The following is a 26,854-nucleotide window of genomic DNA, read 5'->3' on the forward strand; positions in this document are numbered from 1 at the left end:
GCCTGCCTGTCTCTCTGGCTCTCCCTTGTGCACGTGGAGTGAAAACGTGGGAATGCCTACCCCGCTGGCCCCCCTCCCTCCCTCCCTCCACAGCAACACCGGAGACGGGCTGGAACCGCTCTCTGAGAGGGCACCGCCCCGCTTGTTCGTTACACCTGCGAGAGATGCAGGCGGAGAGCATGCCTCTGCCTGCTGTGACGAGAGGTGCATAGAATATGGGGGCTGAAACCGAAGCAAGGGAGTAGGGGATGCAGGCACAGGCGTCTGCCGCCGCCACTTGCACTAGCGAGTGCTGTTTTGTTCTTTCTCATACGTGCTTGGCATTGTATGAGGTCTGAGCGAGTGGAACGATACTCGAAGGAGCCATGCGCCGTGGGCGTGCCTGTAGCGATGATGATGATGTGTGTTTGCGTGGGCGAGCGCACTTTGCAGCTGCTGCGGGTGCGTCATCACTGGCCGGAGTTTGTGGGATGTGGCGTGTCTCCCCTCGCCTTGGTCGCGCCATCCTTACCTTTCACGCCTCCGCCGTGCGCAGAGCAATGACGCGCGCGCACACACACACACGACCCTCCCCTCCCCCTCTCTGCGCACCCTCTCCGGCATTGCTCTTCATCTCTCTTCCCTGTCGCACCGCGAAACGCGCTCTGTTCATGATGCGGCACCGCCAGCCCCTTCGACCATCCCCCATCCCCACACCGCATCTATGAGCGCGAAGCTAACGGTTGCCGTTCCACGGCTGGCCTCCACCGTTCTCCTCCTCGCTCGAAACCCAAAGCACGCCATATCGGAGCAGCGACCAGCCACCGGAGACAATGCTGCAAGGGAGAATGACATTCACGTGCTCATTATGAAGCGGCACGGCAAGGCACGCTTCATGCCGGGTGTGTACGTGTTTCCTGGCGGCGGTATCGAGGGTAGCGATTACGCCGCGGCGACGCACTACCTCGCGGAGCACTACAACCTGCATCTTCAAGACGCTGCAGACAAGAAGGTGACGACGCAAGACTTCATCGAGTCGTGCGGGCAGCCGTCTGCAGAAGAGGCCGAGCTGGAGGCGTGGGCCTGCCGCGTCGGGGCACTGCGCGAGCTCGCCGAGGAGGCCGCATGCGTTTTGCGAAGAGATGGCTGCATCTTTTCCGAGGCCGAGTGGATCAAGTGGCAGAAGTCACGCAGCGACGCGGGTGCGACCGGCGGCGCCTCCACTGACCCCGTCTCGTCCCGTCCCGCTACGCTGCTTCCCATCTACGACCTTCCTGCCGTCTCGAGCCTCCGTCCCGTTGCGCGGTGGGTGTCGCCACGGCAGTCAAGGTACCGCTACGACACCTACTTTTATGCTGCCCTGGTGAACTCAGCGCTAGTCAGCGCAGAAGCACACAAAGCGGCGCACGCGCCATGCTCCACTCAAGCGTCGAGTTGTGATGAGGCGAATGCTGGCATGGGGGTTCGCTGCATCCCACCACAGGAGCTGCCGCTCCTTGAGCAAGCGAGCGAGGTGTCGGAGCTGCTCTGGATCAGTCCGTTGGAAGCGCTGCGACGGCACGAGGACCCCAGCGACGTCTTTTCACTCGCACCGCCGACGTACCTGCTTCTGCATGCTCTGTCTCTGCAGCCCAGCTTTGCATCGTTGGCGGCGGCCTGGGCGGCAGCGCCAGCCTCCCCGGAAGACCCTGCAGCAAAACCGTTAGGCGATCTCCCGCACAGCAGCGTACTGCCCTGCGTGGAACCGCTCAGCACCATGACGGAAGACGGGCGACGCATCATGAAGTTTGTGCTGCCGGCGCGCTACTTCCACGAGACGGGCTGGTCGGTGGCGGAGGGCGAGTACCTCTTCCCTGGCGAGTGCTGCGCCGGGCACAGGCACTTTATTCACGTGTTCGTTGGTCGCGCTGGGGCGACAACAGGAGACGGTGCCACGGCGGACAAGCCATGCACCATCCTGCACTAAAGAGGCGCAGGAGGTGTTTGTTTTGTTTGGTTTTGCTTTCGGGGGGGGTGAGGCTTTGACGTGGAGGAAAGAGTGTGCGTGTGTACGAGAGAGAGGGGGACGGGCTGTGAGCGTAGCAGACATGACCACTGGTAGGCGAGTGAGTCGCTCAGTCCTCTTCTTCCTTACAGGGTGTGTTTCTGCTCACCTGCGCCCAGCACCAGCGTGAAGACTGCACGCGCACATCGGCAGGTGCTCTTGCGTGCCTTTGGGTAAGCGGAGGAAAGAGGAGTACGGGCGAGCAGTCGGACAGTTTTGCGCTCTGCGGCCTCCGTCCGGCCGTGGCGCGAGAGTGCGAAGGGGTGGGCGGGGGCTGTAGAGGAGGTTTGCCGTAACGTATGCGGGTGCCCATTGGCATATCGTGTTCCTCGCCCTCCCGCTTCTACGACCTCCCTGCTCTCCGTGACCCCCTCTTCGTGCGCGTCTTCCCTCCTCGTCGGTCGGCGCGACGCCTGTCGAGCTCACGCTTCATCTCCCCTTCTCTTTTTGTTTTGTGTGCTCGCCAGTCGGACGACCTGCTTCCCTCTCGCTCATGTGACATCTTTGAGTGCGTGTCGCCACCCTCTGCGCTTGGCGCGATCACAGCGGCATCTTGTGGCTCGTTGCTCTCGCATTGCATGCCGCGCCCCTGCTCCCTTCTCTTCCTCGCTACCGACTCGCTTCGTGCACCGATCACGCTCTTCTCATTCGTGTTTCCGTCTTGTTCGGCTCTCAGCTACGTCCTAAGTCGGTGCGTGCGTGCCCATCGGTGTTTGCCAGCGGGTGTGAACAGACGGTAGACGCACACGGGTACGTGCCAGATCGGTGCTCGGGTGCTCTTTAAACGGCTCCCACCTCACGTTGATCGTCCTTTCCCTTCACCATGCCGTTGTGCCTCATACCTGCGTGTACATGTGCGTGCCTTGGCGCTCCCTCTTCATGGATGTACATTTCCCTCTGGTCCTTCTCCACTACGACCCCCACCCCCTCTCTCGCAGAGCCACTCTGGGCGCGACGATTTTCTGCCCAGGTGACGGGCCGTACTGTTGCGGAGCAAGGAAGTGGATGAGTGGAGTGTACCCAAGTCTAGGCAGCGAGACAAGGCTTGTAGCCATGTTGGCAGACCGCCACACACACCAACACGCTCTCCCACGCAGACAAGCACAAGCGCTCGCCGTCATGCACACCAGCGTGTAACGCCATTGAGGATCAGTTCGTCGATACACCTGCCTCTGCTGCTTCGTCTCCCTTCGCTTGCCCTCCCGCCCCCTTTTTCCCTCCTCTCACCAGCTCAAGTTCTTCGTAGGGTGCTCATGTGCATCCTGCGTCTCTGCAGCACGAGCGAGGAGAGCGGAAGGACGTCTGTGAAGAGGACGTCATATGCGGACACACACACACACAGTGTCGATCTCCTGCACTGGCAACGGCGAACAAGCCAACCGAAAGGTAAGAGGGGGAACAGCCGTAGCTGCGGTGACAGACCGTCGCACGGGTGCACCGGCCGGAGAGAGAGCCCGAATACAAGAGAGGGTCTCGCTCCATGAGCGAAAGGATCTGCTTTAGAACAAGCGGCCACGAGAGCTCTGCAACAACAACAACATGGAGAATTTTTCAAAAAGGCTGTCGGCCCCTGGGAGGAGGAGGAGGGGGGGCATTCGTGTGCCGCCTTCCATGAATGCTTCGTTGGATGCGTGCGCGCGTGTGTACATTGCACTTATGCCTCTCCCTCCCTTCCCCCTCCCTCTCTCTCTTTCTTCCCCTTTCTTTGATGTGGACGTGCGTGCCACCTGCACGTGTCATGTGTCCGCACAAGCGCGCGACCGTCTGCAGGCGGTAACATCACGCGCCAACATCACCAGCACGCCTCTTGTTGTTGTTGTTGGGGGTTGTGGGGGAGTGCGCTCTCTTCTCTCTCTTTCTCCCTCGCTGGCCTTATCATTGCAGGAGCGCGTTCGGGTACACATTGGCATCGCGGCACATTCTCTGTGCTTGCCCCTTCGCCCGCTGCTTAGAGGTTGCACACGGATCAGGCACAGAAATCAACACCTGACGCGTGTGCACGCAGAGAAACAGCGACAGACACGTGTGTGCGGCGCAGCGCCACCAATACGCTCACGCACACATGTCCATCTACTGCCGTCTTGCGTCGCCGCCGGTATTCCTTCGCGCACTGCACACTGTGTCTGTCAGCCGCGATGGCTGGGCCACCGTCGTGTTCACCGACTCGCATGTCGTCCTGCACGTCGAGGGCACAGATGAGAACATGACAGCGACGTGCACCCTGCCCAAGAACCTCTTTGCCGAGTACGCCGTCGTCGAGACGCGCTTCGCGCTGCACATCCCCACATTGATCGACGCGCTACTGATGCTTGGCCCATCCGTGGCGACGGCGTCGACCAGGGCCGTTCTCGCGTACCCGACCGACGATGCGAAGCTGCTCGTGGAGCTGACCCCGACAGATCGGGTTGCCGGTGGCGGCAGCTGTGGCGGTTTTTCGGGTGGTGGCCCGATGACTCAGTCAGACCTCGGTGTCGGCGGGTCTCGCATGCTTCAGTCGCTTCTCGTCACCCGCAACGTGCGTGACCACTTGCTAGATCTACGCTTCTCGGAGGCGGCACTTTCGGCGCAGGTGACACTGCAGGGCGACACGGTGCGCGACCTCATCGCCGACATCACGGCGGCGCAGTCCACGGAAGTGTCTATCCGCATTGACCCTAAGGTCGGCGTCATTCTGCGCGGGGAGGGTGGTCCGTACGGCGAAGTGGAGGCGCACGTCCACGCCACCTCCGAGGCGCTGTTGTCGCTGTCGCGTGAGCAGTCCGCCAGCACGCGCGTCTACACTCATCATCTTGCCTTGGCGTGCGGCGCAAGGGGTGGCACGGGGGGCGGCGGTAGCAGCGGCAGCAGTGCCGGTGCCGGTGGAACTGGTGGAGGGCGTCTGCGCGGCACAGGCGCCAGCGTGCGGGATGGGCGGTTGTCGAACGCCGATTACATCCTGATGGGTCTCGCCGCCTCCGCCGCTGGTGCGGGTAGCAGCGGCGGAGGCGGCGGTGCGGCGGTGGGCACTCTTTTTGGCGGCTTCGAGCGGCTGACACTCCAGATCAACGCGCAGCGGCAACTGAGTGTGCTGCACACGCAACGGGACCACGAGCTGAAGGTGTTCGTGACGGTTGTAGTGATGCCGCTCAGCTCGGTGTGCGACATGCTGTGAAGGAGCTCACAGGGAGCGCACTGTAGCGGTGCCGCTCCTCCTCCCCTCTTCCTTCCCGGTGCACTGCGCTATCTCCGTCTTTTTGGGGGGTACGTTTGCCTACTTGTGGTGGAGAGGCGTGTGGACACACGCCAAACATCTCTCTTTCTCTGTCGGTCACTCGCACAGACCATCACGGCAATCACGTGATGCGCGTACACACCATGCACGCACACGCAGTCGTAAACACTGACGCCCGTGTAAGGGGGGAAGGGCATGCAGAGAAGGAGAGCGCCTTCGCCCATGAACCTTCCGTGGTGCTTGCGTAGCGGAAAGGTGTGATGCACATCGCTCATGGTAGTGTCAAGGTGAAAGAGAAAAAGGTGCTCTGGCTTTTCCTGCTTTTATCATGCTGTCTACGCGATACCGAGTCCACGCGCGCGTGGCAGCGGCGCGTCACGGGGCAGGTGCCACATCTCGCACGTGCCTCTCCCCTCCTTTTCTTTCGCTGGTGCGGTCCCAGCCTGCTCAGCATCGCCATCGTCGACCCGCTGCTCAGCCCACCGCCGCGCTCTCTTCGCTTCCCCGCCTCGTGTGGCTCTCTACCTCTCTCTGCAATGCTACTTGAAAATTTTCGCCCTCTTCTCTGCATAAGACGCAGCAGCAGCAGCAGCAGTGCAGTGTGAGCGCGTGCACGGGTACAGAGCACGACCTCTCCTCTCCTCCCCCTCCGCTTGCCCGGCGTTCTCTCTCGCTTACACAGCGCACCGACTAGGAAAACAAAATCGTGAGCGCGAATCGGCGTCACTGGGCGGCTGCACCTAACTCCTCTCACCCAGTGGCGGGCGCCTCCATCATGAGCGAGTTCCAGCTCATCCTCAGCCCGGCGCAGCTCACAAAGCACTATGAGGTGCTACAGTTTCTCAGCCGCCACCCGAACCAGCCGTACACCCTGGCGCAGTTGGACTCTCTCCTGCCGCGTGGTGTGGCGGTGCAGCGTTTTCCAGCGGAGTGGTTCGCGCTCGTGGAAGACGGCGCCTGCTGGCATCGCAGCATTGAGCTGCATCGCACCCACGGCACCGTCGCCACCGCCTCTTCCCCAGCATCGTCCACACCAACAGCGGAGGAGCGGGCCCGGTATGTGCTGCTGTGTGCCCGTGCCGAGGTCAACACACTGGATGAGCTGCGCGCGCGCATCGAGTCCCCGTCCACGCTGCTGGACCCGGAAGGCTGCGTCGCACTGCACACCGATCAAATCGTCATCTCAGCAGAGCTTATCCGGCGAGCGGTTCACATGGGGCTAGTGTACTACTTCCCGGACACGTACGACAAGGCGGAGTACAAGCAGTTTGGCATCCGAGACGCTTCATCTTCGGCCAGTGGTGGCGCGGCGGCGGGATCTGGCCCGGATGGGGGCACAGGCAGCGGCAGCAGCAGTCGAGCGAGCATCGGGCAAGCGACCGCGTCTCTGCGGGAGTCTTTCCTAGAACGCGATGAAGCCTATGGCGGAGGGAGCAACGTTGGCGGTGACCGCACCTACGTTGCCCTCCCGCCCGGTGTCTGCGTACAGCATCGCCTGCTAACCCGCCGCGGTGTGCCGGAGCAGGAGGCGTACTCGCTGCCGACGCGCTTCTACGTGGGGGAGCGGGTGCTCCTCCTCTTCGACAACCTGGTCGCCGTGAAGAAGTTAGGGCTGCCAAACAAGCTGCATGTCGAGTGGTCACTGGCAGGCGTGAGGCTGACAAACACGGGGGACACCAGCCAGGCAACCGGGGAGGGGGGGACAAGTCGACTGGAGGCGCTGGCCGCAGCGCAGCCGCAACCGCTCCGAATACGCCGTGAGAACGTTGCGGTGCGCAGCACATCGGCTGCAACGACGGCCTCCGCTACTATCGATGCGCCCGCGCCAATCGTTGTCAGCACCAAGGTCAAGGTGGAGATAGAGGCGGTGCAGCCCTGCACGCTCAAGCTGATCCTCATTGTGAACGGTCTGGAGAATGTGCTGAACCTCGAAGTTCGAGAGAGCGCTGTGAGCCTGCCGGGCGTACTCGTGCTGCGCGACCGCCACCTGGACAGCTTCGCCCTACCACAGAAGAGCGTCCTTGAGGACCCCATTGTGAATCCCTCGCCTTCATGGCGGTACCCGTATGAGTCGGTGCTGCACTCCGCGAATTCATCGTCGTCCGGGGAGTGCAGCGACGACGCAGCGGCACAGTGGGCGACTGCAGCTGCGGAGCCGTGGACGGAGCTTGTTCCTCTCCCTTGGACACAGAACCCATCTCCGGCCGTGCTGGCGCTGCGGGAGGCGACGTACCCGGCCCAGGACATCACTGTCCGCGCCGCCACCCGCGCCGTCTTCTCCGCGCAGTCCCTGGCAGACGCGGCGCGGCTGAGGGAGACGAAGGAGCGCATGCGTCGCGAGGCCGACGCTCGCGCCGGCGCCGGTGGGGGTGGAAAGCGGCGGCGACGACAGCAGCCCCGCAGCAACTTGGTGCTCAGCAACCGCCATCTCCTCCACTTCGGCCTTGACTTCTCCATCCCCTTTGTGAATCGCCGCGATTAGGACGGTGTCCCAGGCACCGACCGCGTGTAGACTTGCGTGCGTGAGCAACGGTGTCTCGCGAGTGGCTGCGGCGGCCGCCGCCGCCGCGACTCCGTTCTCTCGAACGCGCTTCTCCCCTCGATTCTCCGGCGGCTCTCCCTCTCTGACCGCCATCAGGTTTTCGCTGGGCACACGCCGAACGCGTGAGAGGCAGAAGGCACGAGCTCGAAAGCCAATCACACGCGTAGGGACAAAGAGGATGTCGGCAAGACACATCTGTGCACGACTTGCAATGCGCCGCCCCCTCCCCCCCCCCACACACACACCGACACGTACACCTGTAACGCTGGCGTATGTGAAAGCTATCTGATGCGTGCAGGTGCTTCGCATACCCCCTCCTCATCCCCTTCTACTGCCCTCTATGACCTCCTGGCTCTGGCAAGGGACTTCGCTTCGAACCCGAACGGAGGGAGGGACGTGTGAGGGTAGCTGTGAGTGCCGGCGGCTCTGCCGCTTCTGCTAAACGTGGCCATCCCTGCTACTCACCCCCCAATCAATCACGCTTGTCTGCTCCGTCTGTGTCTCTTGCTTCCCTCTGTCCACCTCACCTCCGCACCCCCCCCCCGGAATCTTTCACGGCTGCGCGCACCTGCTCCGTTGGTGATTGTTGGCTGACAGCGACAATGCCAATGAGGCAACCGATAGCCACACACACACACACACACACTCTCTCGAGAGGAAGAACGTAATCAGACGACAGGCGCCGCTCCTCTCTGTGCCAGCGTCCGGCAGCGTTGACGGGACGCCACACATGGTGCGGGCCCGCCTCTATCTCTTCCTCCTCCTCCCTCGTGTCGCATCAACATTGCCACCGCAAAGGAATCAGCCGTTCATGCCACGAATCACCAGCACCGCCATCAAGTCTCCTTTGCACTTCAGGAGAGGGTTCAGGGCACCGCTGAGGCGATCGCATATACGTGCGGCTTCGCGCGCAACGCTGGCTCATGCGTTGGGTAGCGGAGGCAGTGCTGCGCGTGATGCCGCTGCGTCTGCGCGCGCGCACAGCACGGCACCTCGCTCGACTGAAAACGGCTCAGCGGACGACACGCTCGACACGTTCCCATACGCAGATGCAGAAAACTGCGGCAGCAGCATGTTCGCGCCGCTGCCTTACCGCCAAACCGCCACTGCGACGAGGGACTTTGCGCAACCCCGCTGCCTTTGCCATCCTATCGCAATGCGCATGGAGTCGGTGTCCAGCTGGGAGGAAGACGCAGAGGCCAGCAGCGTATCTGAGACTGAAGGCGGCTGCTACGCGAGCGCCCGCCCGCAACCTGCACACGCGTCGATGATGGGGCATCCCATGTGCCGTGAACGGTTGCCGCAACGCACCACGGCTCAACCTACAGGCAACAGGGATGGCGATGAAGGAAACATCACACAAGTGTCCGCGCTTCATCGACTCAACGCGCGTCTCACTCGCGCGAGACGACGCAATCGAAGGCACACATCGTCCTCTTGCTCAGACGCCGCCGCCGTGTCTCAGCAGTCAACCGGCATCATCGATCGTAGTCGTTGCCGTATACGCCCTCAGCAGTCTCCATCACAGTTGGCCGGAGAGCTCGTTGCGTCGGACAGCGTCATCGACTTGCTGAGCGAAGACTGGCCGAGTGAAGCTTGGCTGGTATGAAGCAGGTGGCCGTGGGTGGCGAGGTGCCCAGCGCTTTACAAGCTTCATCGTATAAGGCGCGCTGAGCCGCCTCTTGCCGCTCAGGCGTGGCATGCGCTGCATGCCTTTTCCAACGCGTGCAGAGGTGGGCCGTTGCATCTGCGTAGCTCGCCTGCGCCCTTCTGCGTATCGCAGAGAGTTGCATGCTTCTCTTTCCTTTTGTTTTCTATGCGTGTATGTGGGAGGGGAAGGGAGCTCTCTAGTACCCCCACCCACCCACCCCCTTCACTTCGTCTGCTCTTCATCTGCGTTGCATCCTGCCAGCACTCATGCCCGTGACTTCGAAACGGGCAAATAAGGGAAAAGAGAAACGCCACCCTCTAGCGTGACAAGGATTTAGTATGCGCGTGTCTGCCATGGCGCTCCAGCAGCGCCGCGCGGTTAGTGTTCGCCTGAGCGGTGCGCTGCACTCTCTTTGCCGTTGACGTAGTTCTCTGGCGCCTTCAGCTCACGCCCTCCACCTCCACCTCCACCTCCACATCCCCTCCTCCCCCCCGTCCTGGACGTCTTCGTACCACATGCGCATGCTTTCATCCACAACTTTGACGGGCTTATCGCAGCACTGACGACCAGTGGTGCTTCATCTTCTGGACAGCGAGAGGCCATCCTGGCAAGGCACTTCAGTAAAACGCCTGCCTGCCACTTGCGGAGCGAAGCACGCAGCGCATATCTCGACAACGGCTCACCGCAGGACTCGCAGCTCGCCCAGGGATCTGCTTCATCACCCATACACGCATACACCCATGCACGCACACGTATTCGTACAGGGCGTACGCACACACCACAGCGCGCATAGACCAGCGAAGCCTCCCTGCACTCTGCGCCACATCGCACGCACCCGCGCCATTTTCTCTTCTTTCTGCGGCCCGCTTTGGAGTTCTTGTGCAGGTGCCGTGAGCTCCCGTCCCCCGCGCGTCCGCCCCCATCCACGTCTGCCTGCGTGGCTGTGAGCCCCCCCCCCTCTCTTCTTCCCTATTTTCTCCTGAGCCATGACGCACAGCGTGTACAACAAGCATGACATTCCGCGAGAGCTGCAGCGACTTATCGATCACACTGACCGCGGCATCGAGCAGCTCTACCAGCTAGCCGGCCGCAGCACTGCAGCCTCGACTGGGGTGGTTGACAGGCAGCCCATCATCGCAAAAGAGGGGGAGCGAAGACAGAAACGCCGGGTGCAATATCATAGCAGAGGGGATCAAGGCTCGCTACTGGAAGAGAGGCGTGCCGGGGTATGGCACGACGACCCCCACCGCAGCATCCGCAAAGGCAACAGCGGTGGCCGCGGCGGCGCCAGAGCAGACGTTCAACCGAGGGCAACCGCGCGATTTTCGTCCCGGAGATCGAGAGACGCGTACGACCATGGCGGCACTTCAAACGGCTGGAGGAGATCGTGCGCATCCCCGAGGGAAGGCACGGCACAGATGCAGCACGGCGAGTACGACAACATCGACGGCAACTACTTCGACGACGACGCAGGCGATGTACGGCCCGATGTCACCGAGAGCGACGACGACACGGATGTCTATGAGAGAGGCAAGACAGGTGATGAAAACGACAGCTGCAAAGACGAGGGCGACGATTGCGAGCCGCCGTCAGTTAGTCGCCAGCATAGGCAGTGGCGCGCGTCTGGTGTGCTCCGCCAGACTTCGGTTGCCGCTGCTGGGTCTTCGCTGCTGCAATCGCAGTCGCCCAGTCTGCGGCCTTTGTCGCCGGCGTCGACGCCGCATCGAACGCTAAACTTCTCTAACGGCACCGCGCCCTCCTCACCGGCGTCTCTAGCGAAGCCGCCGCGCCACTCGCGTCGCCGTGATCTGCACCCGCCTCCGTCGCACGTGCCCGGCTCTTTCCCACCGCCTCCGTGGCAGCAGCGACATACGCATCAAGACCACGGCGATCTGCTCCTCGCAGGAGGTCCCTCCTATACGCTGTCATCGTCGTCTTTCTCCGGGTTGCGCGGCTCCTCAGCAGCATCGTCGCCGTCGCCAACAGCGACGACTGCCGACACCGCAGCGTACCGTGCCCACATGGCGGCGCAGCAGTCCACGCAGAGACCTAACACGTCTTCAGCCGCGCATCGGCGGCGCTCGCAGAAGCAGCCACTCAGCGGTGCTTCTATGCCCACCCCGTCCACGTCGCTCTTTATGAGCCCCGGCTCGACGCATAGCAGAAGCCGTGACGAGTCCAGCCTTCACACCCGCTCTGGCCTCCAGAAGACGAGCGACACCGTGTCTTCTGGGATGCTGTCTCGATTCGGACGGAGGTGGAACACCATATTCAAAACAATGCTCACCGATCCGCCACCGCCAGCCCCATCGGCGGCATCGTCCACGCCGCGACATTCGGCTGCAGCGGCGACGTCGGCACCACATCCACGAAGTCCACCCGTGCCATTGTCATTCTCTTCTTCTTCATCTACGACATCCACCGTGGGGAACGTGCGCGCGCACGGAGAGGGCACTCCTGAGAGAGGCGCGCTTCCTCAGCTGAATGAGCTCATTCCACATCCACGTGCAGACCCTGCGACCTCGCCCAGCACTGTTGCCGATTTGGCGAATATTGCCCCCACCGCGTTGCCGTACTCCGTTGCCTCTGCCACAGCATTCGCCGACGCCCGTATCACCGAGCAGCTGCGGGCAGAGCTGCAGGCGAAGGAAGAGGCGATGCTGCGGCTGCGCATGGATCACGCACGGGAGATGGCGGAGCTGCGTCAGTCTCTCACCCACGAGCGGGCGAACGCGGCTAAGCAGACGGCTGACGAGCTCGCCACGTCCTTCTCCATCAAGGAGCAGCTCCTTCAGTCGTCGCTGCAGACGGAGCGGGAGCGCCTGACGGAGGCGGAGGAGCAACTGAGGCTTGCGCGTCGCGAGGCGGCGCAGCGTAAGATGGACCTCGAAGACTCGGCCCACGCCTTGCAGGCCCTGCAGAACAAGTACGCCACGCTCGCGCACAGTCAAGGCGAGCACGCAGCGCAGGCGGCGCAGTGGCGTGAGCGGGCGGAGAAGGTGACCGCTGAAGTTGCCCAGCTCGAGTCGCAGGTAAAGGTGTGGAAAGCAAGGGAAGTGGACTGGCAGGCGCGCGAGGCGCAGCTGCAGCTGCTGGCGCACGCTGCTGAGGAGCGGCGGGAGAAGGAAGAGACGTCGGCGCAGACGGCCCTGGCCCAGGTGGAGGCGGCGTTCACACAAACCTCGCAAGACTACCAGGACTTGCTGGCGGAGGCGACAAGGCGCATGTCGTACCTTGAAAAGAATCATCGCAAGTACAAACTGCTCAAGGAAGTCCACACGGCTCTGAAGACGGAGTACGAGCAGCTCGTTGACTCCTCGGTGCACCGCGCACAGCAGTCGGAGGCAGAGCTCGTCTCCTTACGCGCCGAGGCACAGGAGCTGCGCCAGCAACTGCGTCAACGAGACTCGGCCACGCAGGAGGAGACTGCATCGCATCAAGAGATGCTGAGCGACTACAAGCGGCGCCTGGAGCTGCAAGAGGCGAACGCGGCGGAGCAGGTGAAAACTCTGCAACACCACATCGACACTGCGAACCACACCATCGAGCTTCTGCGGTCGCAGATGGATAGCCTCAAGCAGGACCTGCTCGACGAACAGTCACAGCACCAGCAGATGCAAATGAAGGCGGCTCAGGCGGAGCTGCAGTGGAAAGAGATGGAGCACGAGCAGCAGCGCACGGCGGCGGCCTACAAGGTACGCACGGAGGAAACCATTGCGCAGCTGAAGCGGCAGCTCCGCGAGAAGGACACGAAAATGCAAGCCCTTGCCGCCAGTGCCGCGGAGCCGGTTCAGCGACTACGACAGCAGCTGGACGACGAGCGGGGCCGCCGCGCGCGGCTCGAGGAGCAGTTCCGTGCCTATAAGAAGAAGGCCAAGGAGGCGGAGGAGCAGGCGGCGAGTGAGATGCGGCGAGAGCAGCTACGCGCCGCACTGCTGACACCGATGTCGTCCGCGACGTCCTCGCGCGCTCGTTTTGCCCACTCGGCCACCGCCACACCGTCGCCGCCGAGCTCGTCGGCACCCTGCTTCTGCGGTTGGAATGGCATGGGCGGTGGCAGAAAAGCGAGTTCAGAGTGCGCCGCCCGATCGGATGGGCCAGCGCACCCAGCCGTGCGGGTGTCCACGCGTGGTGCGCGCGATGATCAGCGAGAGAGCCGCTTCGCTTACCCAGCTGTTTTGCGGGCCGCCACCGCCCCTGCATCGAGCGTGCTTGCGAAAGCGTCCGCTGCGCACGCCGGGGAGGCCGATGCGGGAGGAGGAGGAGGAGGAGGACGCGTTACAGCCGCCCACTCCCTGGCAACCCCGCGTACAGACGCTACGCACTTTTCCGCTGAAGAGGGTGGCCGACTCCCGCGCCCAGCTCCTTCTGCGGCGCTGCCACCCCACACATCCACGAGGACTATTCCAGCTTCCGGGGATGGCAAAGGCGAACAAGATGCACGAGACCGTTGGACGTCCTCACCAAGCGCAGTCGTCGCGGCCTCGGTGGCCACGGATGCATCCGCCATCTCGCCCAGCGCCACTGTGGAGTCGCTTTCCGGTATCTCGAGGACGTCGCCTTGCACAAGCACACTGATGCCAGGTGAGGACGATGCAGTGGGGGTCGCTGAAACTGAAGGGCCGGCGAGTGCACGCGCCGCGGAGCCGACGCTCTCGCTGCAGCCTCGCACCGCAAACAGCCCCGCCCGCACAGACGCAGCAGCGGCGAAAGTGCCTGCTGCTGATGAAGATGCCATGACCACGCACGTCTACGCTGATTCTATGGCGCAGGCGCACGAGCATCGCATGAGTACCTTCCACACGAGCGCCTCGGAGGTGCTGCGCCGCATTGCGGGGAGCCGGGAGGAGTTCCTAGCGCAGTGTGCCGCCATCGTGAAGAGCACGGCGGCTGCCAGCCGCCGAGGTGCGCAGGCGAGGCAGCGATTTTCTGATGGGGACGTGCGTGCTGCAGTATCCGGCGACAACGCCAGTGCCTCCGAGGCGTCACCGAGCGATGACGAAACGGACGGCCAGAAACACCTGTGAAGCCCCGCTCGGAGGGCTGTGGTGGTACCGATAGAGTCGTATATGCACCCGCATACACATATCCGTGTGTATGTGTGTGAGTGTATAGGGGGGAGTTGCTGAGCGCCACAAAGCGAGCGGTGGATGCCAACCAGGGGCACACGATGAAGGCACCACCGCTCATGGACTGTCTTGTCTCCTCCGCCGCCTGACGCCCCCGCCCCGGCCTGGCACATACTGAGTCCACACGGTGCCATTGAAATCCGGGGACAGCGCTGTCTGTGCAACCAACGGTGCATGTGCGAGGGCCGCTGCCCGCACGTGCGCGCGTGCGCCTGCTTTCGTGGGTGCATCTTCATAGACGTTTTCATAGCATTTACGTGTGTGCGTGTGCAGCGCTACTGGTGGGGTCTATTATGCATGTGCAGGCGCCGAGGCACAGGCTTGCCGATTAATGCTGCGACAATGACGAACGTCTTGGGCGTGTGCACAGGCATGTGTGCGTAACTGGCGGCGCACGCTGCGTCGTAGCCCTGCACCGGCCTCCATCGCCGCTATGCAACTTATCTATTATGCATGACTAGGGGTGTGCGCTCCGTCGCCTTCCTTTGGTTCATGCCATGGGCGTCTGCACGCACACTGAGGGGGAGCACCGCCCCATGTCCTTGTCCCATCGCTGTCCATCTTCCTCTCCGCCCCTCCGTTCTTACACCCTCGTCTCGCCCTTGGCATGCGGGTGTCACTGGCGTGTGACGCCGGTGCACCGGGTGCTTGGTGCTCATCGTTGCGCTGCGGCAGCACGCACTCTTAGTTCTCTCGTCACGTCTCCTTTTAACGTGCGTGTGCACCGCGTATTCGCACTGCGTCTCCTGCGCCTTGTCTCCGCTGCTCTCGGTAAGGGTGCTGCGTGCAGCTGCGCTGTCCGACATGTTGGGCGGCCGCCACTTTCAACGAAAGTACGAGAAGAAGCAGAAGAAAAAGGAAGCCAAGAAAGCGTCCCAGGGACCTCTACGTGGTGCGGGTGGCTCGAGCGGCGTCCGCGCAGCCGTAGCAGCAGCAGCGGGGGCGGCTGTCAAGCGCAAGGATGGCAGCACGCTAAAGGGGCCGGTCGTGTCGCACGGCGACTTCATGGCGAGCCGCGACTCGGCAAATAACCGAAAAAATGTGCCCTTCTCGAGCAAGATGGAGGAGAAGGTTTACCGCAAGGAGCATCGCGTGCCAAAATACAACAGCATTGTCGACCCGGAGCGGCAGAACTTGGCTAAAGCAGCCGGGGCTAGCAGCGCCGCTCAGCGCCGTCGCGTTTTGCGGCAGAAGGGTGGCGATGACCTCCTCGACCACTTCCGCGAGCGCCTGAATGCCAGCACGTTCCGACTCCTGAATGAGCAAGTGTACAACGCCCCGACAACACTGGCGAGTCGGCTGCTGCGCGAGGAGGCGACTTTTCGCGACTACCACACCGGCTACCACCAACAGCTCATGCAGTGGCCCATTAATCCGAACAAGCTCATTGTGGAGTCACTGCTAGGGGACAGACGTGGGCGGTTTCTTGCGAACAAGGGGAAGAGCATGCCGGGACACATCCCGCCCTCGTGGGTGGTGGCGGACATGGGTTGCGGTGAGGCCCAGATCGCCGCGGCGCTGAAGCCGAAGGGCTACACGGTGCACTCCTTCGACTTCTTTGCTCTCAACTCGCTGGTGACGGTGGCGGACACCACCAAAGTGCCCCTCGCCGACAACCATGTCGACGTGTGCGTCTTTTCGCTTAGCCTGATGGCGACGGACTACGTCAAGAGCCTCTTCGAGGCCTTCCGCGTCTTGAAGCCGAAGCGGCTTCTCAAGATAATCGAAGTGCGCTCCCGTGTGCCGTTCCCGCGCAAGTTTGCCGAGCTCGTCGAGGACATCGGCTTTGACGTGGATTACAGCGACGTCGCCGGCGACTACTTCGTTGCCTTCGACTTCATCAAGAAGGACGGCCAGGCGGCCGCCAACACGCAGCTACGCCACGAACCAGGTGACGTGCTCGTGCCATCCCTTTACAAGAAGCGGTGAGGGGCTGAGGGTTGGGGGAGCTGGGGGTGGTGACCGGTGCGCCTTCTCGGCTTCCTTCGCCGAAAGCGGCCGTTCACTGGTAGGTCAGTGTGTGCATGTATGTGGGGGAGGGGAACGGCACGGGTGCACGGGTAGCCGCTCGGCATCATACAAAAGGAAGAGACAATACCGTCATGTGTTGCCTCTCCCCCCTTTCCGACCTCCCCCTCACCGTCGCAGGGGTCGCGAGTGTCGAGCACATGCACGCACGCACACACACACACACACACACAACAAGCATGCTTCTCTGCCTTTGGAGTACGCCTCCCTGTCCCTCTTTCTCCCCATCCTCCCCCTTTGTTTTCGTGTCGTCGGTGTGGAATAACGCGCGTGTAAAGCGTGAGCGAGCTGAGCAATGTGAGGGGCGTTGCCTGCCACTTGGCCTGAGTTTTGTGTCCTCTTTCTCTGTGTCCTTGCCAGGAAGAGGAAAAGGAGGGATGACCTACTGAGACGCTTGATCCTTGCATGCGCAGCGCGCGGCGGCGGACGTGTGCGGTGCCCCGAATGTGCCGATACGCTCATACACCCGCACCTCTACCTTTTCCCGGCATACACAAATGTGGTCTCTACGGTGCGGAAGGACCGCCAAGCCAGCACCTTGGCGTGATGCGTTGCACCGCCGCCGCCGCCGCCGCCGCCGCCGCCGCCGCCACCGCTACCCCATTTCTCTCTCCTCTCGGCATCCTCTTCTTCAAGGCATTCTGATGGGTGTGCTGCCAGGCAGGCCCCTTTCACACCAGCGCATCAGACTTGCTGATCGTTTTTTTTTTCGGTTTCGCACGACGCATCGATCTCCCTCCTCTCTGCGCCCCCTCACACTTCCCGCGTGCTCACGATAGTCTTCGCGCTCGTTGTTGTCTCCCGATCCTTTCATCGCTTTACCGCCTCGCGCTTCTCTCTTGCGTAAGCGCGCACACCGACCTCGTTGGCAGACGAGCATCCCTCCCTATTCACTCCCCCCCCGCACACACACACACACACACACACACATACCAAAAAGAAAGTGGAGGCGAGGGAGGGTATCGACCTGGGCCTCGTGCCGGAGAGCTCGCTCACATTATGCGGGACGGAGACCAGCGGTGACGCGCAGACATACAGAGCAGCAAAACGCCGACAGAGAGACGGAGGCCAACTCGATCGCATCGCCGTCTCACATCGCCGCGTTTCGGACCCCCGCACAGATGCGAGGGGGCTACACCTAACCCTCGTGCCTCCAACACCACCCACCCCAGCGCACTCCCGCCTTCCAACCGCCTCGCTCTCTCTCTGCTGATCGCAGTTTTCTCCTGTTTTTCCTTGTCGACATGAGCCGGCACAGCCGCAGGTTGCACGTGCGCCTGCTGCGCGCCGCCGCCGTCGTCGCTGCGGGCACACTTGCATATCGGCGATGGCGTCTTCGCGCCTCCAGCGCGTTGCCGGCGTCTGCCTACCGGTCGGCGAATGGGGCCGAGCATTACCACGACAGTCCCGCACCGCGCTCTTCGCGCTGGTCAGCGCTGCAACGAAGCTCGGCAGCGGACCCATTTGACCTCCTCGTGATTGGTGGGGGCCTCACAGGCCTCTACACTGCCGTCGACGCGGCGCAACGCGGGCTGCGAGTGGCTTTGGTCGACGCGGCAGACTTCGGTGGAGGCAGCGCAGCTTCGTGCATGCCCTCTGTCTCTCCGGGCGCGTTGCCGTACGTGCAGCGAGCCCTGCGACAGCGTGACTGGGACTGGTTGCGGATGGCGGCAACCGTGCTCGTTGAGGAGACGACGTGGCGCAACGTTGCACCGCGGTGTGTCGTGGCACCCGACACACTGCTGCGACGCTGGCAGAGCTGGCATTGGCGAGGCGCCGTCGGCAGAAGCGGCTGCGAAGCCGCGTCCAAAGCAGGGGCCACGGAAGATGGCACCACTGCCGTGCTACATTCAGCGGAACCTTCGGCGAGGGAGCCTTCGTTACTGCCTTTCGATTTGACGCATGCCACAACGACGCTGTTGCCAGCCTTGCACTCGACGGAGATGGTGGAGTACGTCTGCGCCGCGATCGTGAGTACGGCGATGAGCATCTTTTGCGGTCCGCTGCGTCTGAACCTCGTGCTGCCTCGGTCCGTCGTCGAGGCGCGTCTACCGGCGCTCGCGCCCTGCTCAGGGCCGTCCCCCTCGCCAGCGCATCTGCGAGGCGGCATCATAGCCAACGACTTTGCGCTGCGTGGAAATACAGTCGCCGTGTCGCTCGCACGCACCGCAGAGGAGCTCGGTGTGACTGTGTTATCCTATGCCCCTGTGTTCGCCATTCAAGAGGTTTCTGCGCCGACCGCGACGGGGATGAAGATGAGTTCGCAGTCCAGCTCTACCGGCGCCTCTTCGTGCGCTGGCGTGATGCTGGTCTCTGTACGCGACGCGCTGGCTGCGAAGGCGGTTGCAGCGAGTCTGCCAGCGTCGCCAGACCGATCATGGTCCCGCTTCTTGCAGCGGCGACTGCGACAGAGCAGCGCCTCTTCTCCCTCATCCACTGCCGACTCGACTGCACGGCCGAGAAGCGCAGTATCGAGCCCGGATGCCGCGACCACGACGCACGTCTACACTCGCAGCGTGGTGAACTGCACAGGTTGCTGGGCAGACACTGTAAAGGCCATGTACGACGGAAACGCCAGTGACACCGTGCCGGCTGCGTTTGCCGGATACCAGGCGTACTCCTACCTGATCGCTCCCGCCAACACCGTGCATGCCGCGCCGCTCCCGTCAACGTCATCCACGGATGGCCACGACGCAGGGCAGGGGACCGCGGCCTCATTACCGCCGCTCTCCGAGACGCTGCAGGCAGCGGCACTCCTCTTCAGCTCTCCGCGGCTGAGCTTTGCCTCGGTGATGGTGCTACCGTGGTGGGACCAGTGTGTGATGCTGGGGCCGAGTATCTCCTCTCTGCCACCGTTGCCGGCGACTGTCGCGGCGAACACCAACGCACCGCTGCACTCCGTGGACGGATACGCTGCACAGCGCCAGCGTACGCTGTCGATGCTGAGTAGCAGCGGCGTGTCTGTGGACGCGTCGCGCCTGCTCTCGTGCGTGTCGCAGATTGTGCCGCATGTGAAGGGACCTAAAGAAGTGCCGTGGACTGGAGCGCTGCTGCATCGCGGCTACGCCTTGCACTTTTCTTCAGTGCCGCTGCCCAAGGGAGGCGGCCAGGGTGACGTCCAAGAACCTGTGTCTTTGGTAAGCAACTGTGCAGACGCCGCCGGTGGCGTTGTCGCTGTTGCGCGCCGCGACGTCCCGCTCCTCCACGTGTATGGCGGTATCCCACTGTTGGCACGCCGGATTGCTGAGGAGGCGGTCGACGCCCTTGTGTGTCACGAGCCGCCGCTGTTCTTGGAGAAGACGCGCAAGCAGCTCCACCGGTGCCGCACGCGTCAGCTGCAACTGACTACGCCAGCTTCTCTCTGCACCACCACAGATAGCGGGCCGATGAGCGCACGAGCGCGTCTGGAGACCCTTGTGAAGGACACCTACGCTGAGCGCGTAGTCGACGTTGTAGCCCGCCGCACACACGCCGCCTACACCAGCCCTGTCGAAGCCCTGCAAGCCATACCCACGCTAGCGAACTTCATGGGTAGGCTGCTGGAGTGGGATGAAGCTAGGCGATTTTCAGAGGTCGAGGCGGCGCGGCGTCTCGTGCACAGCGTGGCGGTAACAGTGTGAATCACTCTGTCGATGCTGTGCGCGGCGGTGCCGGTGGCGCGGGACTTCCGTGTTGGAGAAGGGCGGCGCTTCTTTGGTACTCTCCTTGTCTCTGTATGGCTCCAGCAGTGTTTTGTGCGCTATGGTCGCAAGCCGCCAGTCGCCAGTCGCCAGCCAGCCAGCCCCCCCCCCTCCCCTCCTCTGCACAGTCCCGCAGGCAGGCACACACGCACCAGGAGAGAGAGAGAGAAACTGAAGCACTCTTCCTGTCTCTTTCTCTGTGTATCGTTAAAGGATCCGGCCAGGCGGCTTGCCCATTGCTCTCCGTGCCTGTGACGGCGTACGCGCGTGTTCCTATCCCTCACGTGTCGCCGCACACCTTCTCTCTCTCTCTCTCTACGCTGTTTGGTCAGTTCGTGTCTCCCTCTGTGTCTACGCGCTCCATCGCATCGCCGCCAAATACCACAGGAACGCTGAACAACAACAACAAGAACAAGAAAGCTCGTAAGGCGCGCGGGGGGGGGGGTGCGCACGCGGCATCCATCATGGCACGCGCCAGCGCGTGCACGTGTTTTTCTATGTTTGGTGGTGGTCGTGGGGCACGAGATGGCCTATATACGTCAACGCGCACGCTCACTCGTGCGATCGTGCGGGGTGCGGCGTGAGGGTGCTCATTTCTCTTCTTGAACGAAGGAGATGTTTCGGGGCTGGATGTTGGTCCTCGCTCTCCGTCGCCCTCTCCCCGGCTGCTCCTCACCGAGGCGGCTCACTGCAGCTGGAACGTCTTGCGCCGCGCTTTGATTCGCACTCTGTTTATGCGTCGAGGGCTCAGTGCACCCCCCGCCACCCACCCACCCCCTCACACACACATCCCAATCGTACGTCCGCATTTCATTACTTGAGGGTCGTCTACTCTTCCGCCCTCCCTCCTTCCTTGTCGGTCGCAACTCCCGCTTCCATCTCGTGTCCTGTGCCGCGTTCGTGTACACGCACACGTGCGCCTCGCCCGCGCGCTGGCGTCCCATTCGGCTGTTCATTGCAATGCCAGTAGTGTGCTGCTGCTGTTGCCGGCACGATTTCTTCGCCCTTACGATTTAACTGCGTACTTTTCAATTTCTTGCCGTGTCTCTCCGTTGCGTGCACCGTCGTGAGGCACTGCGCCGCCGCCGGCCGACATACCAGCGTAAGTGGTACAACTTAGCGCCTCTGTATCTCCCCTTCTCCTGGCATTGTGGTGACGCCACCGTTCACGCACGTACAGGCACCCGCGGCTCACACCAGCACATTGAAGTCGCGCGCGTTCTCTCTCCTGGCGTTTCTTCGGACAAGCGAAACGTCTCAACCCGCAAACAGACACCGGGAGCCTCGCATCCACGCATTATCTCCACTCCGGCCCGCTCGCGTAGCCTATGTGAGGGCGAGTGCGCCACTCACGCTTGCCGTGCAGCCTCCAGTGTAGCGATTCACTCTCCGACGTGACAGCAAGAGCGCCGGGTGCTCATAGCGGCACTCTGTGCACACTCTTGCACGCGAGCCCACTTACCTGTGGCATTGGACCAGAACGAAAGGGTGAGCAGGCCCGCAATGGCCTCGGACACATCGAGCAACTTTTACTACTTCGCCTACGGAACCTATGTCGATGCAGCGGAGTTGCAGCGGTCTCTTGCCGCCGTCTCCGGTAGTGTCGCGTCGATCATCCATTCAGCCCGCCCTGCCCTCCTTCCAGGGTACCGCCTCGTGCTCGATGCCGTGAGCGCTGAAGGGCCGCGGCTAGGCTGCATCAACATTGCCCCGCTCAGTCTCGTCGCCCGCGATCCATCGACGGCGCGTCACTCCCCAAGCAAGGACCGGGATGGAACGTCACACGAGTTCAAGGCGGCTTTTCGCGACGGGGCTCGGGGGATCGTGTACGAGCTCTCCGCCAACATGCGTGAACCACTGCTGCAGGCTGTCGCGCGCGAAGGGTCATTCAACGCGTACGCCATGCTCACGTGTTACGTGATGAGCGACGTGCATCGCGGCGTGCGGGCGCCAGACTCGCAGATGCTCACGTCCCTCGTGATCGCCGCGCTGGACATGCCGCTCATGGAGCGCGAGTTCTCTGAGGAGACCCTCATGCAACTTCGCTGGCAGCCGCTGCCAAAGCCGCAAGGGGTCCAGGCCCAACCAGGGCTGGTCGCCGTTGTTGCACCCTCTCCGGCTGGAACTCCAAACGGTGCGGATTCCCCGCTTCAGCCGCGCTGGCCTGGATTGCATTGGTGCAACTGCACGCAATCTGTGCGCGTTGCCCCCAGCCAAGCATACGCAGCTCTCCTGGAGAAGGCCTACCGTGAGTACCTCCACCTGAACATAGCAGCCGATCAAGACGGCAGTAGCTCCACTGAGGTCGCCACTCACAGCTCAGCGTCCTCGGATGGCGGCGACGTCGACTCGTACGCGACAGCGATCCATCGCATGGTGTACCAGCAGGTCCGCAATGTCAGCAAGGACCGACAGGAGGCCAAGACGTGGTACTTGGCGTACGGCTCTAACATGTCTTGGGAGCAGGTGTGCGTCCGTATCGGCCCGCCGTACCAGCGCCGCCCCGCCAAGCTGCTCGGCTATGTGCTCGTTGCCAACACGGTATCCATAGGCCACTCGAATGGTGGTAACTTCGGATATTACAACGTGGAGCCGGTGGCGCTGCGGAAGAAGAAGGAGGCGCAGGGGATGGTGAAACACCCCAGTACGATGCCGCCATACGTCTGCGGTGCTGCGTACGAAATCAGCCAGGCACAATTGGAGATCATGGACACCTACGAGAGAGGCTACTCCCGCGAGCTGCACCGCTGCACCGACCTAAGCGATGCGACGGCGGCCCCGCTGGAGTGCTGGACGTACATTGCACAGCAAACCTCCGAAGACTTGCTGCCGTCGCACGAGTATCGATCACGCGTGTTGGAGGGCGCAGACATTCTACCGCCAGAGTACATCGAGTGTATCCGTGCCGTCCCGACGAACCCGCTGCGGAGTCCACGGCAGGACAAGCGCCTTCGCAAAGAACTCTGAGCTGCTTCTCTGACTTGGCCGCGTGAGCAGCCATGTGCAGCCTTGTGAGCAGCGCTGTTGAACGCCCTCAGATCGCCGCTCTGTGCATCACCCCACCCCCCTTCCCCCTCCGCCTCGTACTCTTCCGGACGCCTGCAGTGGGTATTGGATCCCATAATTCTCCGTAAAATACTTTATCTCCTGCCTATTTTTTGAAGGGCGAACGACCGGCAAAACATCGGCAAGTCACAGAGTGAACATGCTTTTTATTCTGCTTGCTTGAAGCACCTCCCCCTCCTCCCGCCGATGTGTGAACGCCTGCCAGCACGCCTCTCTCGCTTTCGCTCACCTCCGTCTTCTGCGCATATGTGCGTGCGTGTGCAGCAGAGGGGGGTGTAGAGGTGCTCATGTGGCTCGATGGCCGTCGCCACACACACACACACCTTCCTCTCCCGCAAGGACCCGCCGTCTTCTCGTTGCTTGCATGGTGGCGCTCGATCTGCTCTTCCCCATGTTGGTGTGATGGATATTGTGCAGTAGCTCTTTCGGTGCTCCGAGTCCGTCATGGCGGGGGCGACACCGCTCAGTGCGTCGTACCTCAGGGTCCAGCACACCCGCTCTCTGTGTCGGAACGCCAAGCAGCCCCTTATGTCCCTGCCGATGCCAGACCACCTCTGGCGCTGACAGGGCCAAGCACCCCACGGCGCAAGAGGAGGGCAGAGCGATGCATCGCTGCGGATGTCGGCGGTGATTCCCAGCATGGCGTGGCCCCAGAGCGAGCTGCGACAGTGCCGACGTGTGCGCCATCCATGGGATGGGCAATGCGCCAGCCTGACTCGCACCAACCTCACCAGGTCCTCACACTGCCCTGCTGGTGGTGGTGGTGGGGGTGCTTGAGCCACCCCGATGGCTGCACTGCGTGGCGACCCGCGAGGCGGGGATGGTGGGTGGAGTCTGAGTCCGAGGCGATGCTCCGATGAATGAGTAGGGCGCATTGCTGTAACGCGCGTGTGTGGGCGAGTGGGTGCGTGGGGTGGGGAGGTGCAGCGGAGTTTGGCCTCATATTCTATGGCCGGAGTGCCGCACACGACGAAAGAAGAAGAGAATATCGAACGTGGGCTGAGCGGGAAAAGGGGTATGGCGGCAGTGGCACCGCGCTGTCGTCGCGCCACCCAGGTGATCGCGCAGGACCAGACTACAGCGCAGAAGACGATTTATTTCCTTTGTGGTGAAGACGCCACTGCTGCGTGCACGGTAGCTCTTCAATGGACCTCAAGCGAATGCGCGGTGAGGGAGCGTGCGCTTACAAAGTTCTGTGTCGTGCCCGAACGCACACGCGCTCACCACCCAGCACCAGTGGTGCGGGTGGTTTCGTATGGTGCCAGTCGTCAAGAGATAATCATTCGTCGCCTCTCTTCTTTTCTCTGTCTGCCGTGCACTGACCACGAACGTGGCCGTGTATGCGTGACCGCCAACGGCGTCCTCCTTTCCTGCTGCTGCGGCTAGGATATGTTTTCCACTGCGCCTCGCTCGCTCCCCTCCGTGGATCATGGTTGACAACGGGCACACTCTTGTTTCTTTCTCCACGCACTGACATTTTCTTTTTCCATGGTGCTCACATGCATGCGCACATGTTGACGCGCTGTACCATCTGACGCGGTCTCCCGCTCTCTCACACTCCTTGCACGCAGCCACAGGGGCAGAAGCAGCGTGGGTTGTCTGTGACTTCCGCACTGTTCTCCCCTCTCTCCGCCATTGTCTCGGATCACCATGCAGGATGAGCACAAGTTCAACGCCGAGGACCGCAGGCGCGCCCCGCCGCCGAACACCCCCGAGCGCGCGCTCGACTACCACGAGCGCACTAACGATGACAAGCTGATAGCGCACGCGAGTCAGGTCAACCACCTCTCTAAGCCACGTCACCGCAACTGCTTGACGGAGTTTATCATTGTTGAGACACCTGTAGTATCGTTTTTGGTCGACAGCAGTGACCCGTCGCTGTGCCTGTTGCGTCGCTCAGGTCGCCAAGGTACTAAAAATGAGGAAAAGGGAGTCCACTAGCACACGCCTGTCATTGATCGAAAGCGTCGCACCGAACGCAACACGAAAAGAAGTCGCTGTGATGTTGGCTGTGCTGTTTATCCCTAGCGTCTTCCTCAACTGTTCATCATCTATTCACGGAAAAGGAAGCAGGGGGCGTGGGCTCGGGGCATCCAGAGCCGCTCCCTCCCCCCCCCCATTCTTCTTCTTCCGATTCTTTCTCCTCTCTTCTTGAGGACACCACGGCATGTCTGTTTCATTTTGCTGTAGACGAAAGAGCACAGGGCACGGTAGTCCATCACCCCTCCCCCTCCCGTCTACATCCCCAAACCCCATCATGGCTTTGAAAACTTATACACCTACACCAACACACGGACGGGCTCGTGCACTTGCACCGATACGTATGCCACCCCCACCCCCATCACCACCAAAGGCAGCGGGACACACGCAACGGAAAACAGACAGGAGCGCACAAACGCATCTCGCAGCGAAGAAAACTCAAGCGTACGTCGTTGAAGCCTGTCAGAGTATTTGAGGTTTACGTGTACGTGTGTGTTGTGTGTGTGCGTGTCTGTGCGCTCCACATTGTCTACGTCCACCTCCCTGCGCCGCTCATTCCGTTGTTTGGTTGTTGTTGTTTTTTATGAGTGTGTTCTCTCTTTCTCTCCCTGTGCTTGCTTCGGATTCTGTGCGCTCCCCCACCTCCGACTCCTTTGCGGCTTTGCTCCAACTTTACTCATCACGCACGCGCGCACCCGCTACCCATCCCCTCCCCTCCCCCTCTTTTTACCTACGTAAGCATGTTTCTTTGTTGGATGCGCCTCGACGTGGCCCTTGTTCGTCATTGCCTCTCTACCTGCATATGTGCGAGGCTCCTCGTCGCACCCTTCATGGCTCACCCGCGCTCCCGCCGAAATTCTCTCTGCACCGTACGGACCGGCGTGCGCGTCTTTCCGTCTTGCGACACGCAACGATACGTCTTCGTTTATGCGTGTGTGTGTGTGTGTGTGTGTGTTCTCTTGCCTTGATCGCATGCTGAAGTGGTCCTGCGCCGCCGTCCTTCTCTTCCTCCCAACTTGCCCATCGCCGGCCGCTTCCTCTGTTGCTCTTATCCATCCCTTTCCCTGCGTTGCACCTCTCATCGCACGCGCTTGCTCTCACACCACATCCTGCCATCACTCGCTGTTCTCCCTTTTCTGTCTGTGTGTGCATGCTTGCTCATCTCCTTCCCCTAGCCACCCCTCCACACACACACACACACACACACCTCACACGTACCGCCGCCCGCCCCGTTGTGCGAGGTGGGTGGATCACTGCTGTTTTCGTTGTTGTGTTGGTGTTCGTGCGTGTGTGGGTGTTTGGAGGATGGGGGGAAGGGGGATGTGTGCGCTGTGCGTTGTGGTACTTGCTTCGTCGGCAGCGGTGGGAAACGACCGCCGACGAAGGCCAACGGTACCCGTGTAGCAATTTTTTGGGTGTAGGGGACGGGACACGCGGTGGAGACGAATGCGAAGGAGCTCGCGCTACTTGTTCAGCACATGTTGCACTCCTCCGTCGCGTGACCTTTAACGTTTCCGTCTCTTTTGATCGCCCGCCTCATCCCC

The 26,854-nt window shown here is 62.0% G+C and overlaps 8 protein-coding genes across 8 annotated transcripts; all 8 read left to right on the top strand.

Annotated features, from left to right (window-relative positions):
- Positions 1–703: 703 nt before the first annotated feature.
- LMJF_20_0380 (hypothetical protein) lies at positions 704–1,945 on the top strand (the record flags this gene model as incomplete). The annotated part of the gene is made up of 1 exon (XM_001682744.1): positions 704–1,945. One exon carries the CDS (start codon positions 704–706, stop codon positions 1,943–1,945), a length of 1,242 nt encoding a protein of 413 aa, XP_001682796.1.
- A 2,140-nt stretch (positions 1,946–4,085) lies between these two features.
- On the top strand, positions 4,086–5,174 carry LMJF_20_0390 (conserved hypothetical protein; the record flags this gene model as incomplete). The annotated part of the gene is made up of 1 exon (XM_001682745.1): positions 4,086–5,174. One exon carries the CDS (start codon positions 4,086–4,088, stop codon positions 5,172–5,174), a length of 1,089 nt encoding a protein of 362 aa, XP_001682797.1.
- Positions 5,175–6,009: 835 nt separating this feature from the next.
- LMJF_20_0400 (conserved hypothetical protein) lies at positions 6,010–7,716 on the top strand (the record flags this gene model as incomplete). Its single annotated transcript, XM_001682746.1, has 1 exon — positions 6,010–7,716. The coding sequence occupies one exon, from the start codon at positions 6,010–6,012 to the stop codon at positions 7,714–7,716; it is 1,707 nt and encodes a 568-aa protein (XP_001682798.1).
- A 2,697-nt stretch (positions 7,717–10,413) lies between these two features.
- LMJF_20_0410 (conserved hypothetical protein) lies at positions 10,414–14,454 on the top strand (the record flags this gene model as incomplete). The annotated part of the gene is made up of 1 exon (XM_001682747.1): positions 10,414–14,454. The coding sequence occupies one exon, from the start codon at positions 10,414–10,416 to the stop codon at positions 14,452–14,454; it is 4,041 nt and encodes a 1,346-aa protein (XP_001682799.1).
- A 906-nt stretch (positions 14,455–15,360) lies between these two features.
- Positions 15,361–16,485, top strand: LMJF_20_0420 (conserved hypothetical protein; the record flags this gene model as incomplete). Its single annotated transcript, XM_001682748.1, has 1 exon — positions 15,361–16,485. One exon carries the CDS (start codon positions 15,361–15,363, stop codon positions 16,483–16,485), a length of 1,125 nt encoding a protein of 374 aa, XP_001682800.1.
- Positions 16,486–17,828: 1,343 nt separating this feature from the next.
- On the top strand, positions 17,829–20,204 carry LMJF_20_0430 (glycerol-3-phosphate dehydrogenase-like protein; the record flags this gene model as incomplete). Its single annotated transcript, XM_001682749.1, has 1 exon — positions 17,829–20,204. The coding sequence occupies one exon, from the start codon at positions 17,829–17,831 to the stop codon at positions 20,202–20,204; it is 2,376 nt and encodes a 791-aa protein (XP_001682801.1).
- A 1,563-nt stretch (positions 20,205–21,767) lies between these two features.
- On the top strand, positions 21,768–23,231 carry LMJF_20_0440 (hypothetical protein; the record flags this gene model as incomplete). Its single annotated transcript, XM_001682750.1, has 1 exon — positions 21,768–23,231. The coding sequence occupies one exon, from the start codon at positions 21,768–21,770 to the stop codon at positions 23,229–23,231; it is 1,464 nt and encodes a 487-aa protein (XP_001682802.1).
- Positions 23,232–24,980: 1,749 nt separating this feature from the next.
- LMJF_20_0450 (hypothetical protein) lies at positions 24,981–25,271 on the top strand (the record flags this gene model as incomplete). Its single annotated transcript, XM_001682751.1, has 1 exon — positions 24,981–25,271. One exon carries the CDS (start codon positions 24,981–24,983, stop codon positions 25,269–25,271), a length of 291 nt encoding a protein of 96 aa, XP_001682803.1.
- Between the last annotated feature and the right edge of the window lie 1,583 nt (positions 25,272–26,854).

The sequence above is a fragment of the Leishmania major genome, chromosome 20 (assembly GCF_000002725.2).
Source record: "Leishmania major strain Friedlin complete genome, chromosome 20".
NCBI classification, from domain to species: domain Eukaryota; phylum Euglenozoa; class Kinetoplastea; order Trypanosomatida; family Trypanosomatidae; genus Leishmania; species Leishmania major.